The sequence below is a fragment of the Trachurus trachurus genome, assembly GCF_905171665.1.
Source record: "Trachurus trachurus genome assembly, chromosome: 18".
Classification (NCBI taxonomy): Eukaryota; Metazoa; Chordata; class Actinopteri; order Carangiformes; family Carangidae; genus Trachurus; species Trachurus trachurus.
This window is the reverse complement of record NC_139909.1, coordinates 2,067,460-2,079,372: the sequence shown is the minus strand read 5'-3', so window position 1 is coordinate 2,079,372 and position 11,913 is coordinate 2,067,460. Positions and strand designations below refer to the sequence as shown.

Sequence of the window (11,913 nt, the reverse complement as noted above, 5' to 3'; positions counted from 1 at the left end):
TCCAGCATGAGAGGCAGCGCAACAAAACCACACTACGTGCGCTCTGTGCCGTTGATGCTGTTGAGCTGCAGCAACATGTCACGTAGCTACTTTCACACCTGCCAAGTCACAACAACAACAGAACAAAAGCACGTCAGGCTCATTTATATGCAGACCACATTCAAGAGGTGGTTTGCATTGCAAGGCAAGGCAATTTTATTTGTATAGCCCATTTTTACAAACAGTTTGTCTCAAAGGGCTTTACATCCCATCATAACAACATCCTCTGCCCTTAGACCCTCACATCGACTAAGGAAAAACTCCATGGAAAACCCTTTTAACAGGGAAAAATCGGAGAAACCTCAGGGTGAGCAACAGAGGAGGGTAAAGATGGTTAAGTAGATGTTGTTACAGACATGAAAACTGTTTATAGTTTATGACACAGAATGTGCGAAACATGAAAATGTTAACAACAGCTGAAGGAGGAAGCTTCTGGTAGGTGAGGGAGGCAGGGTGAGCAGGCCAGCTTACAGTAATGGGAGGACTGGATGGCAGACTGGTCCATGGGAAGGGAGGGGAGGCCGGTCTAGCAGCAGGGGAAAGGGTGGGAGGGGGGGCGGTGCAGGCGGCGGCTGGTGCAGAGAGATGGAGCTCCGGTGGATCTGCGGAAACACAGAGAGAGTGCGAGACACCAAGGCCAAACTACAAAGTACAACAGAAAATGATAATGACAGTTCAAAATGATCTGAGAGGAGGGGAGAGGAGAGGAGGTGGGGGGTAGCTATAGCTATAAAATTGACCATCTATGGTAAAACAGTAAAGCAGGGGGTGTACAGGGCAGAACGTGAAGCTGATTTACAAAGGGAAGTTTGCTGACAAGTGTACGTGCGTTTTATAAGTCTGATCGTGATTGTGGTTTCCTGTCTTAACTCTCTAAAACTGTGTTGATTTCATATGGAACAAAACAACAGGAAGTGATCGGCCGTACTACGCTAAGTAACCATGGTAACTACAGTAACCACAAAGATGGAGAGTTCACTTCCTTACTGTCAGAGGACAGAAATGGAGGGAGACACCTTCTCCTCCTCCCACTCCTCCTTCTTCTTCTGCTCCTTCTCCGTCTGCTTCTGCTTCTTCTGTGACCTGAGTCGATCTGTCTGTGTGAACTTGTCACCCAGGTTCGTCACAGCAGAGGGAGGAGTCATGTGATTTACAGGAAAGTAAAGAAAGTATATTTAAATTCAAAGACTATTTTAATGGATTTCTTTAAGCCATTTTAACTTTGATAGCACTAGATAGAAGACAACATTTCAATTTTACAGAATGAATCAATGTAATGGAAATTTTTATCTTTATGACCCTTGATTGAACTTTGAAGATGTATGCTCATGAACTTTAGGTGAACTTTGAGCTTTGCTTTGAGATGTCAACGAGATGCTGGGGTGTGAAAAAAACCACAACAAACCTTCAGCTACAGACAACCACTCTCTTCTTGCCTTTACATATGAGTTGATATTATAATAGCCCAATGATATGTCAAAAGCGCTAAGTGCAAACTTGAACTATGCAAACTTATTCTGCAAGAATGCAATAATGTTATTGGACAATGTTTGATGCCGCCTCCTAGGAGGAGCACATGGCTCCTTCTCGCTCTTGTGCCTGTGTAACCCCAGTGTGCACTCTCATGCAGACTTTTGTGTGTGTGACAGTCCACCTCTTGCAAGATAAAATAAAGTATTTAAAGTGAAACCTTTCTTTAGTGGACTTATGATTTTCTTTCTCACAAGTTAAAGGAAATTTCCACAAGATCAGTTGGAAAAAAGAACACTGCGCTATTTATGTGTGTAGTAGTTGAATAGTAAACTTCATAATTTAGACTCCAGGGTCCATTGACAACAAAAAAAACAATCATACGGTATCTCCACATAACTGATTAGTAACACATGGCATTATGGGAAACATTCAGTCGACAGATAAATTTGTATCAGTCTCAAATTTTCTGGTACAAATCTTGTTCATTTCACCAATATGTTGTTATGATTCACTAAGAAACAACAGCAATTCAAAACACATACAAAACTTTATTCAACATGATCAGAAGCACAAAAACAGCAATGATTCAAATATACAAATCTTTATTCAACATATTCATAGTCACAGAGACAGCAGGAACTGTTGAAACATAAAGGAGTTACATGTGGTTAAAGGGGTTTCTCTGACACATTCACTGTTCAAGCTGTTTCCAGGACAAACATGTGACATCCTGACTCCTCCTCAGCTGTCACAAAATCAATTAAAGCAGCAAGCAGTTGTGCATTCGCTCTCCTGCACCACTGTGGGCGGCGGTGGAGTGAAGTGTGACAGGGAAAATAATCTGGTAGTGGCGGAAAACCACAATGTTTCGTTCATCCACCAGGGGGCAGTAACCAAATGTGGGCAGGTGAGTTCAGGGGCATACCCTCATCACACTTGTGAAGTTTCGAGCAAATCAGCCAATGTCAATGTAAACTAGAAAAAACATTTCCAAGAATGGAAATGGTGTGAATGCTGAAAGCAGCTGAACGCTGTTGCAGAATTAGCAAATAGTGCAAGCAGTGACTGATCACCATACAAATGTTTGACAGAGGTAGGAATCAAACCCACAACCTCATGGTCAATAGACTTTGACTTTGCCTCAAAGCCACAGTTTACACACAATTGCAAAGACTGTTGTCTGTGTATGAGCTGCACTCTGTCTCACTCTGAAGTTAACAAGCCCAAAGCTGCACCTGTTGGAAACACATTGTGTCAACACCAAGAAAGCTTGAGAGTCAAGCTTGAATGACTTAGAATGAAAATTTCTGTGAATTTCAGGCTGAGAGCAGCAGTTTCAACATGAAGCAAGTTATCAGAAGTCAACAGAGGACGACTGGGAAAATAATTCACTATAATTGTTGTTGAGGCAAGATTTGAACCATAAACCTTCAGGTCTCCAGCCCAGCAAGCTAACCACTAGGCTACAGACAGAGACAGTATGCAAGAGGCAAAGAAAACCTTTAATAAGAGGATCACTGACTTCTGCTTAAAGAAAAAAAGTAAGGAAAGTGCAGAAATTAGCCACACCAAGTAGGAAGAGGACTTTTTGTGACCTGTGACTATTTTTGGTGAATTAAAATGAATTAAAAAGCACTTAACAGCAAGTTACAAAGTTGAGCTCCTTCTCCTGCTGCTGTGAAAAAAATGCATTAAATATTAAATATTAAATATTATTGTTCTTCTGTTTTCTTTCTTTACGGTCTTCTTCTAGTCCTTCATACTTTGTGCTATTTCAACAATTCCTATATCAAAACGTGCAGCTTTTTCTGGACTTTGCATTTTTGACCAGAATTTTAGCCAGAAGACAAGTGTGGCTACAAAACTGGAGAAAAAGAATTTGTCTAGAGTTTAATTTGTGGCCGTGCTGACAGTTTAGCCAGAAAAACTCTAGAATGTTTTTTTGCCTCTCTCCACTCTGGCACCACTCTAGCTCTGCTCGTTAGACGCAACACACACCCATTATAAAGCTGAAAAAAATCAGAAAAAGTTAAATATTTGAAAAAGTATAAAAAGTATGAAAAATTTGAATACATCCGATAAAGTCCAGAAAAAGCTGCACGTTTTGATATATGAATTGTTGAAATAGCACAAAGTATGAAGGACTAGAAGAAGACCGTAAAAAGGCGGAAGAAAATGGCCGAACAGAAGAACAGAAGAACTAAATATGGCATTTCCTGTGTCCACAAGGGGGTGACATGAGCAAGATTGCCAATGAGCATATGGAGGTGTTGAGGGTAGGGCTCTGATCATGTACAGAACTTTTGAAGCAGTTTGGATAAGGTATGTAGGAGCTGACAATTGCCCATTTACACAGTTTCTAAGCTGCTTCTTCGTTTGTGCCAGAGTTCTCAAAGACCCAGCCTCTGCAAATGTTGAAGCCTGGACCTGATACAGCGGACTCACAAGCATTATTCTGGGCCAGACCGTGACAAAATAAATAAAAGAAGCCCATAGTTCTGTTCATAGAGACATTGACAGGTGAGAAGGTGAGAAGGAGTTATTAGGCAGCCTAATAACTCCTTACGACAGCAACCACAAAATTGAAATACTGTTACTAAACTAGTGAGGAAGAAATGCATTCATGATGATACAAGTTCATTAAAGCCATCAAAAATCCAAACGTAATTGGTGGCGAGGGATAGATAGTCGCCGCACTGCCACACTGCCCATTACTCGTAGCGTCACAGCATTCAATATATAACTTCACCAACTTGTTCTGCAAGTTTTAGAAGTGGAATGAACTTACGTAATGGGGTCAACTATGTGACATCAGTACATATTAAAGTAAAAAGTGGTCACATCCTGTTACCACCGGGGGGCGCTATGAGGTGGGAAAGTGGGAATTTGAACTTGCATGAGAACCGTTCAAAATTAAATGGCGAGTAAACCAAAAGTCACCAAACTCTGACACGTGTGTCAAATATTGTGAGTTTTAGGGCATGGCAAGGCCTCCAAAAATGTGACTGATTTTTCGGGAGAATTTTCACATTCCACAAACAAATAACAACAGGGTCCTTACGGGACTTTGACTAAAGATGATGATTTCACATACTGTTGTTACAGGAAGCTACAAAATATGATCCACACACAAAAGTTTCAGCTTCTTACTGATGGAACTGAACTCTGGTCAGAAGCGATGCTCAGTGGTGACCGTCGTGACATCATCATTGTCCTCTGCTGGGATGGGTGGTGCTGTTGCCATGGGGACAGGTGGGTCACTTCCTGTCAGAGGAGTTAATGATGAGATAGATAGATAGATAGATAGATAGATAGATAGATAGATAGATAGATAGATAGATAGATAGATAGATAGATAGATAGATAGATAGATAGATAGATAGATAGATAGATACCTTTGGCTCTCTGTCGATACAGAGACACCATGATGACAGTGGAGACGACGTACGGACAGATGACCACCAGGTGACGGAGCACAGTGAGGACAAGATGGAGGGAGGAGGAGGCAGGGGGAGGAGCTGAGGGAGGAGGTCTTTCTGTAGAGAGATTCACCTGGTTTGAGTTTTTTTGATTGATTGATTGATTGATTGATTGATTGATTGATTGATTGATTGATTGATTGATTGATTGATTGATTGATTGATTGATTGATTGATTGCAAAAGCAGATAAGATGGGGGTTGTTTGGGCAAGTAGTCGCATTGCAATCGCAGTGCTAACAGTTCTGCCCACCGCTTCAATCCTGTCGGGCAGCGTCATGGGGCTTTGGACTGCTGTCACCATTTTCTAGGGTTAGGGTTGAATCCCCAATCTTGTGGCCCTTTGCTGCATGTCATTCGCCCTCTCTCTCTGCCTCGCCATTTTCTGTCTCTCTCAACTGTCCTGTCAATGAAAGGAAAAAAAGCCCCAAAAGCCTCCCCCCACACCCCTATATATATACTGTATATATGTGGTAGGGGAGTAACGGTATTTAATATTTCATGAATGTGCGGTTCATCGCTGGAAACGCATCAAACATGTTAACGCATGCTTGCTGTTGTCCATCAAAGCCGATGATGACGTCCACTTCCGTCTTAAGAGTGGGTCTTCTGGTGGCTGTATAATCCTATCCTGGATCCACAGGTCATGTTGCAAGTGGGACAGGTGTATGTAGTAGTAGTTTTGCTGGCAGTAGCTGATTTATTGCGTCTTCTTTGCCTTTTTTGCTGCATCCGGACCGGCCTCCCCTCCTCATGTATTTGGGTCCCACGAAGGCACAGCTGCCGCCAGGTGTCTCGGTCGGCGGCCATGCTCTCCAGCTCCCCAGACTTGATGTTACACTTCTTTAGTGCTGTTTTCATTTGGTCTTTAAATCGCTTCTTTTGCCCTCCAGCAGATCGGCGACCATGGTGTAACTGACCATAAAGGACTTTACAAGGAAGTTGATTCTGGGGCATCCGTATCACATGCCCTAGCCACCACAGCTAAATGGTGAGGGATGGTGGCCTCAATGCTCTTGCAGCCTGTCCTCTTGAGGATCTCAGTGTTAGGCACTCGATCACGCCAAGTGATTCCCAAAATACGCTGAAGACAGCGGATGTGAAACTGCTCCAAGGACACATGGCGATTATACGCCTCACAACTGTAGAGGAGGGTGATGAAGCCAGGTGACACATATTAGGAAGATGTTAAAGAGCGCAGGGGCAAGAACACACCCCTGCCTGACCCCTGTGCACACGGGAAAGGAGGCAGACTCCTGTCCCCCTATTGTCACCCGAGCATTCATACCATCATAGAACTGCCGGAGGATGTTCACAAAGGCTTTGGAGAGATCGATCGTTAACGCATAGACTATAAGACAGCATCACCCCGATATGTCAATCTGGTTCTTGACATGAACACAGACAGGACCAGAAACATCACTAAAGCAATTGGCTTAAAGCCTACATTGATGTTAGTTTCTTGTTTTATATAATAGTTGTCAGTTGGCAAGTGCTACCAGGTTGTTTTTTTCCTCTAGAATGAATGAATTAATGGTATTTTAACATTCAATTTTGTTTTATTCTATTTATTTACACCCCTAATATGTGGTGAAATCAAAGTGAACCTCCTGACCTGTGACAGTGATCCAGCTGGATGGAGACCCTCCATGGCCTGTGATGTCACAGCTGTAGAAGCCTTCATCAGACATGTTGACATGGTGGATGGTCATGTGACGTGTAGGCTCAGTCCTGATGAGGGAGCCATCTTTATAGAAAGCAGCTGGGGGGTTGGAGGGAGGGGTCTCCTTTGATTGACAGCTCAGAGTGACATCATGTCCCTCCATCACAGGGAGGACAGGACTCTGCAGGATCACTGGTCCACCTCAACACAGAGACAAAGTACAGCAGTTGATCCATTTCCACACAGCTTCATCAACACTGACTCCACAGTCTGATCTTACCAGTCACAGTGATGTTGATGCTGCTGCTGCTTGTTGCTCCCTCTCCAGACTCACACCAGTAAACTCCACTGTCCCATGTGACGGTGGAGCTGATCTTACAGGAGGAACCAGTTGTTGTTCCCCAGTCGACTCCACACTGAGTCCTCTGTCGTCCTCTGGTTGAGTTCCTCATCACCTTCCATCCAGCAGAGCTGTCGTCCTCCTCACAGCTCAGAGACACTGAGTCGTCTTTAAACAGCTGAGAGCTGTTGGGACTCACAGTCAGAAGCGCTGAGAACAGATTATTTGTATTCAAACATAAAGTTACACATTAAAACTCAGACTCTCATCTTCCTACTTACATTAATGATGTTAACATCCAGGTGTCCCAATGTGTGATCAGACAGTCAGCGGAGCTAGTGATCTGACTCCAGACTGACTCACTGACTGTGACTGTGAAACTGAGTCCATGAAGACCTTAGTTTTATGTTTTTACAGACCTGCCAACCTTTACAAAACATTTTGAGTACCACTTGTGTCATGTGTAGTAGCGGAGTTCATCGAGACCGAGACACGATTACCTCGGCTTGGTTGTCATATGACGTACCTCCGCCATGGCGGTGGTGGAACAATACCGCGTTTCTCGAGACATTAAAGACAGCCAGGGCAGACTCATTCTCGGTCTCGCTGACCTCCGTGGTCCTGGACTGCACAGGTACCAGGAGACCGAGACCCCTAGTCATGTCGGTCCTCCGCCCTTCCTGATTGGCCCCAAGTTGCAAAAACCCTGCGGACACCCAGTCTCTCGACTCCTCTCCCACACTTCAGCACCTGTCCTGGGCTACACAGTGCATAGTGTTGGCTCGCTCCACCATCTATCGCTTCATCTATAGAAAAGCGCTATATAAATGTGATCCATTATTATTATTATTAGAAACAGAGCCAAACAAAACAGCACTTTCAGGAGTGCTGCCTTGGAGCACTATTACGTCCCTACCAATGTCCCAATCAAACCTACTCCTTTGTGTTCGAACAATTAAACCTTGAAGGACTCTGCAGACTTACAGTACGCCCGATTCTGTGGCTCCCACAGAATCGGGCGTACTGTAAGACTTTAAGACTCGGGAAAATACGTGGGAAGTGACCAGTAGTTACACTCGAGAGTCGGGTGAAACGAATTCTGCAGAGACAGCGTGGACTCTGTGTAGGCGCACCAGTGCCACACAAGAATCTTTGTAGCCGATATCTGGCCCTCTGCGTTGCGTAACTCTCAGTACGGACTGCCCCAGGTGGGGTTCGAACCTGGTCTCCTGCACAGCAGGCGACGATACTAACCATTTTGCCAAGAAGTTAATAATCACTTGGCAGGCTGCCGCACAGAGGTCGTTCCACTTACTGTACACCTGACTCTGTGGGAAACACGGTCTGTCTTGTGAAGTGTAACTGATCTAGCCTATCGGTAGGCAGAGCTGTCACAAGTATTCACATTCTGTACGCATTTGTGACATTTAGAAGAAATGGCCGACAGATTTGATTTTAAAAAAACAAAAAAACAACCAAAATATCAATGAGTGTTAACTCTTGGACTTTGGCTCAACTGCGTGTACTTAATTTCTGTTTCGCACTTGAAGCTGCTGCATGAGTAGCCTACTGTATGTACACATTTGAATTTGCAGGTGTCAGCAGCTTTAGTTCAGAGAGACAAACTGTACCTGCATATTTTGATGTCAAATTATTGACCTGTTCACTGAACCATTAACCAGGCTCCTGTACAGGTCAGTCACTGCTACGACCTCAGCTCATCCTGTTGTTGATCATATCAGACTGAGAAAAGAGGCGTTCACTGACCTGCGGTGGAGCTGCAGCAGAGCAGAGACATCAGACCTGCAGAGACACAACAGTGAGACAAACAGGCTCTTTGTGTAAAGCAACAAAGTTGCAGCAGTTTGACTCACAGAGCAGCTTGAGCAGAGAGGATTCCTCCATCCTGACTCTCCAACCAAGTCACAGCTGCTCTCTGATCAGCTCTAGTCACTGTACATTAAACCCTCCTCCTTCCTCTGTGGTTTCTGCTGCACTCACACTCAGAACATCTTCACCATGATGCCTTCACTGACCCTCACACTGACACTGCTGTGATTCTGGTCACAGAGATTCTGCTCTTTGACTTTACTCTGTCAGCTTGTTTAATGAACATGATTGATGATCAGTTATAGATTATTGATTGTCTATACAAGGCCTCACATTGCTTCTGAGAACAGAGGAAGAGAAAGTGACCCGGGTGTCATCTCTGTCCTCTGCTGTTTGACCACAGCCTCACACCATCAGATAACATGACCTTTTCACAGCAAACAGCCTCACTTTGTCACACATTAAAAACTGACTCAGCATCTATATGTGCACACTTCTGTTTTTCTATTAAAGTTTTGTTGAATTCATTTCATATCACTCTGCTCTGTATTATAAATATGCTCATATCAATGTCCTTGAACACATAAAAGTATGTTATAAATGAATTGTATTATCCCAGTTTTATTCTAACGTCATCAACAACAGCAACCCTGGCAACTCCAAGCAGTTTTTCTGCACCATCAGCCACCTTCTCCAGCCGCAAACGACCTCACACTCGGATTCCACTGTGGAAAAGTGCAATAAGTTCATCAACTTCAGGAATAACATACCAACTATCCGCTCCCTCCTCTCCAGTCCCCCCAGCACCTCAGCCATTCCTACCTCTCTAACTGCTAACACACTGCCTGGACCATCTAGACCTCTCAGCCACCTTTCCACTGTCACACTGCAGGAAGTTGAGGCCATCATCACCAAGATGAAACCATCTACTTGCGTGTTGGACCCCCTCCCCACAGCCCTAGTAAAGTCCAGTCTTGCTGCCATCAGCCTCCTCATGACCCAGGTGATAAACCTTTTCCTTCAAGCTAGTTATGTTCCACCTGCATTTCAAACTGCTGTTATCAGGCCACTTGGTTTGGCCTTGGTGTCTCGCACTCTCTCTGTGTTTCCACAGATCCACCGGAGCTCCATCTCTCTGCAACAACCGCTGCCTGCATCCCCCCCTTCCCGCCCTTTCCCCTGCTGTTAGACCGGCCTGCCCTCCCTTCCCATGAACCAGTCTGCCACCCAGTCCTCCCATTACAGTTAGCTGGCCTGCTCTCCCTGCCCTTCCTCCCACCAGAAGCTGCCTCTATCAGCTCTCCTTAACTTTTCCATGTTTCCAACATTCTCTGTCATAAACTATAAACTGTTTTCTTGTCTGTAACAACATCTCTGTCCCGTCTGTCCGTCCTGGGTGAGGGATCCCTCCTCTGTTGCTCACCCTGAGCTTTCTCCAATGTTTCCCTGTTAAAAGGGTTTCCATGGAGTTTTTCCTCTCCTGTCTAAGGACAGATGATGTTGTTATGATGCCATGAAAGCCCTTTGAGACAAACTGTTTGTAAAAACGGGCTATACAAATAAAATTGCCTTGCCTTGCCCTTGCCTTGCCTCATCGGGATCCCTAGCAAGAGCATCCAAAAGTTACCATACATTCAGTACCGTGCTGCTAGGATCCTGATGAGGGTGTGCAAAAATTCAACCATATCACTCCCATTCTCAAAGCACTCCACTGGCTCCCTGCCTTACTCTGCATTGTATAAGGTCTCCCTCCTCACCCACCAACGTCTCCATGGAACTGCCCCCACTTACTCCTCACATATCCACTGTTCTGACATTCCCTCCATTCCTCCTCCTCCTATCTCCTTAAAACCCCAAGGACTAAGCTGCGTGCTACTGCTACCACCATCCAAAACCCAGCCAATCACAAATAAATTCTTGTAAATTATTGTAAATAAATGATGTTTGTGCTTTTTAACCACAGCCCAGTGTTTGGTCTTTCTAGCCAAACGAGGTTCCTAACTGGTCCAGGTTCTACAACCTTTAAACTTAACCCTAACCCAATTTTTAATTCTAAATTGTTTATTGTGACACACTCACACTCACTACAGAGAACATCTTTACCAAGATGTCTGTAGATTATTATCGTCTAAACGAGGCCTCGCATTGTCACAAACAGCAGCTTCACACGACAGAGGGGGCTTCAGAGGAAGTGAGCTGGACGTGTCTTCACACCATCAGATTACATGACCTTATCACACAAATAGCCCCCACTCACTTTGTCACTTTGTCACACATTAAAAACCTGCTGACTCTGCATCTCAATGCACATTTCTGTTCTCCTATTTGACGTTTATTTCTTTCACTGCTCTGTATTATAATGATGCTCATGTCAGTGTTTTTGAACACTTGTGAAAGCGCATCATAAATAAAATGGATTATTATGATCGTTACATTCAATGTCAGGCTTTAAACATGAAGGTTGTGTTGCTCACGTTCACTATGGGTTAAAACGGGAACCAGGAAACAGAGACGTGCCATCACCACGGCAACAGCTGTCCGTGTCCTCAGACTTGAAACTGACAGGAGGTGCGTTTCCATTACCCCTTGAAATGCGCAAAACCTAAATATCGAAATTAAAAACTGGTAATGGAAACACCTACATTTCGAAAAAACTCTCAAATATCGCTACAAAGCTTTTATGCTCTCATGAGGTGGTTTTTGAGACGTATCGATACAAACATGTATCGCAAAAGTGTAATGGAAACACTTTTTTCTCTTTTCTACACGTCACCGGCGTCAGCGGAGTTGTGTGTCCACGCTGTGTTGGTTTATGTGACTTGAGAGGACAAATGAACCACATGTTTTTTGTCATGCATTGCTGACCTGGGCATTGTTTCTCATTAAATTAGAAAAACCTTTATCATTCCCCTTTTTCGTGCATGGTTGAAGGAGATTTGGCTCGCATCCACACTCCCACTCCCTCCTGCGCCGAAATGTCACCTTAAGTCACATAAACCAGTACGGGTGTGTGGACACACACAACCGCCTTGTTGGCAGCGCCTCATCACCTCTGGTGTTTAAAAGGCTCCGTTCTTTCTGCAGTCAGGT

At 44.3% G+C, this 11,913-nt stretch overlaps 1 protein-coding gene across 1 annotated transcript in view; it reads right to left on the bottom strand.

The window, feature by feature from the left end:
* The window catches only part of LOC311001523 (sialoadhesin-like), a gene marked incomplete at its 3' end in the record, with an annotated part of 102,708 nt that extends 93,770 nt beyond the window's left edge, over positions 1-8,938 (bottom strand). Inside the window, exons 1-2 of the mRNA XM_083992609.1 lie at positions 8,868-8,938; positions 8,761-8,796 (exon numbers count right to left, since the gene is read on the bottom strand). Of these exons, the coding sequence (XP_083848735.1) occupies positions 8,761-8,796; positions 8,868-8,898 (67 nt within the window). The 5' untranslated portion in view covers positions 8,899-8,938. The remainder of the gene's footprint in view (positions 1-8,760; positions 8,797-8,867) is intronic.
* Between the last annotated feature and the right edge of the window lie 2,975 nt (positions 8,939-11,913).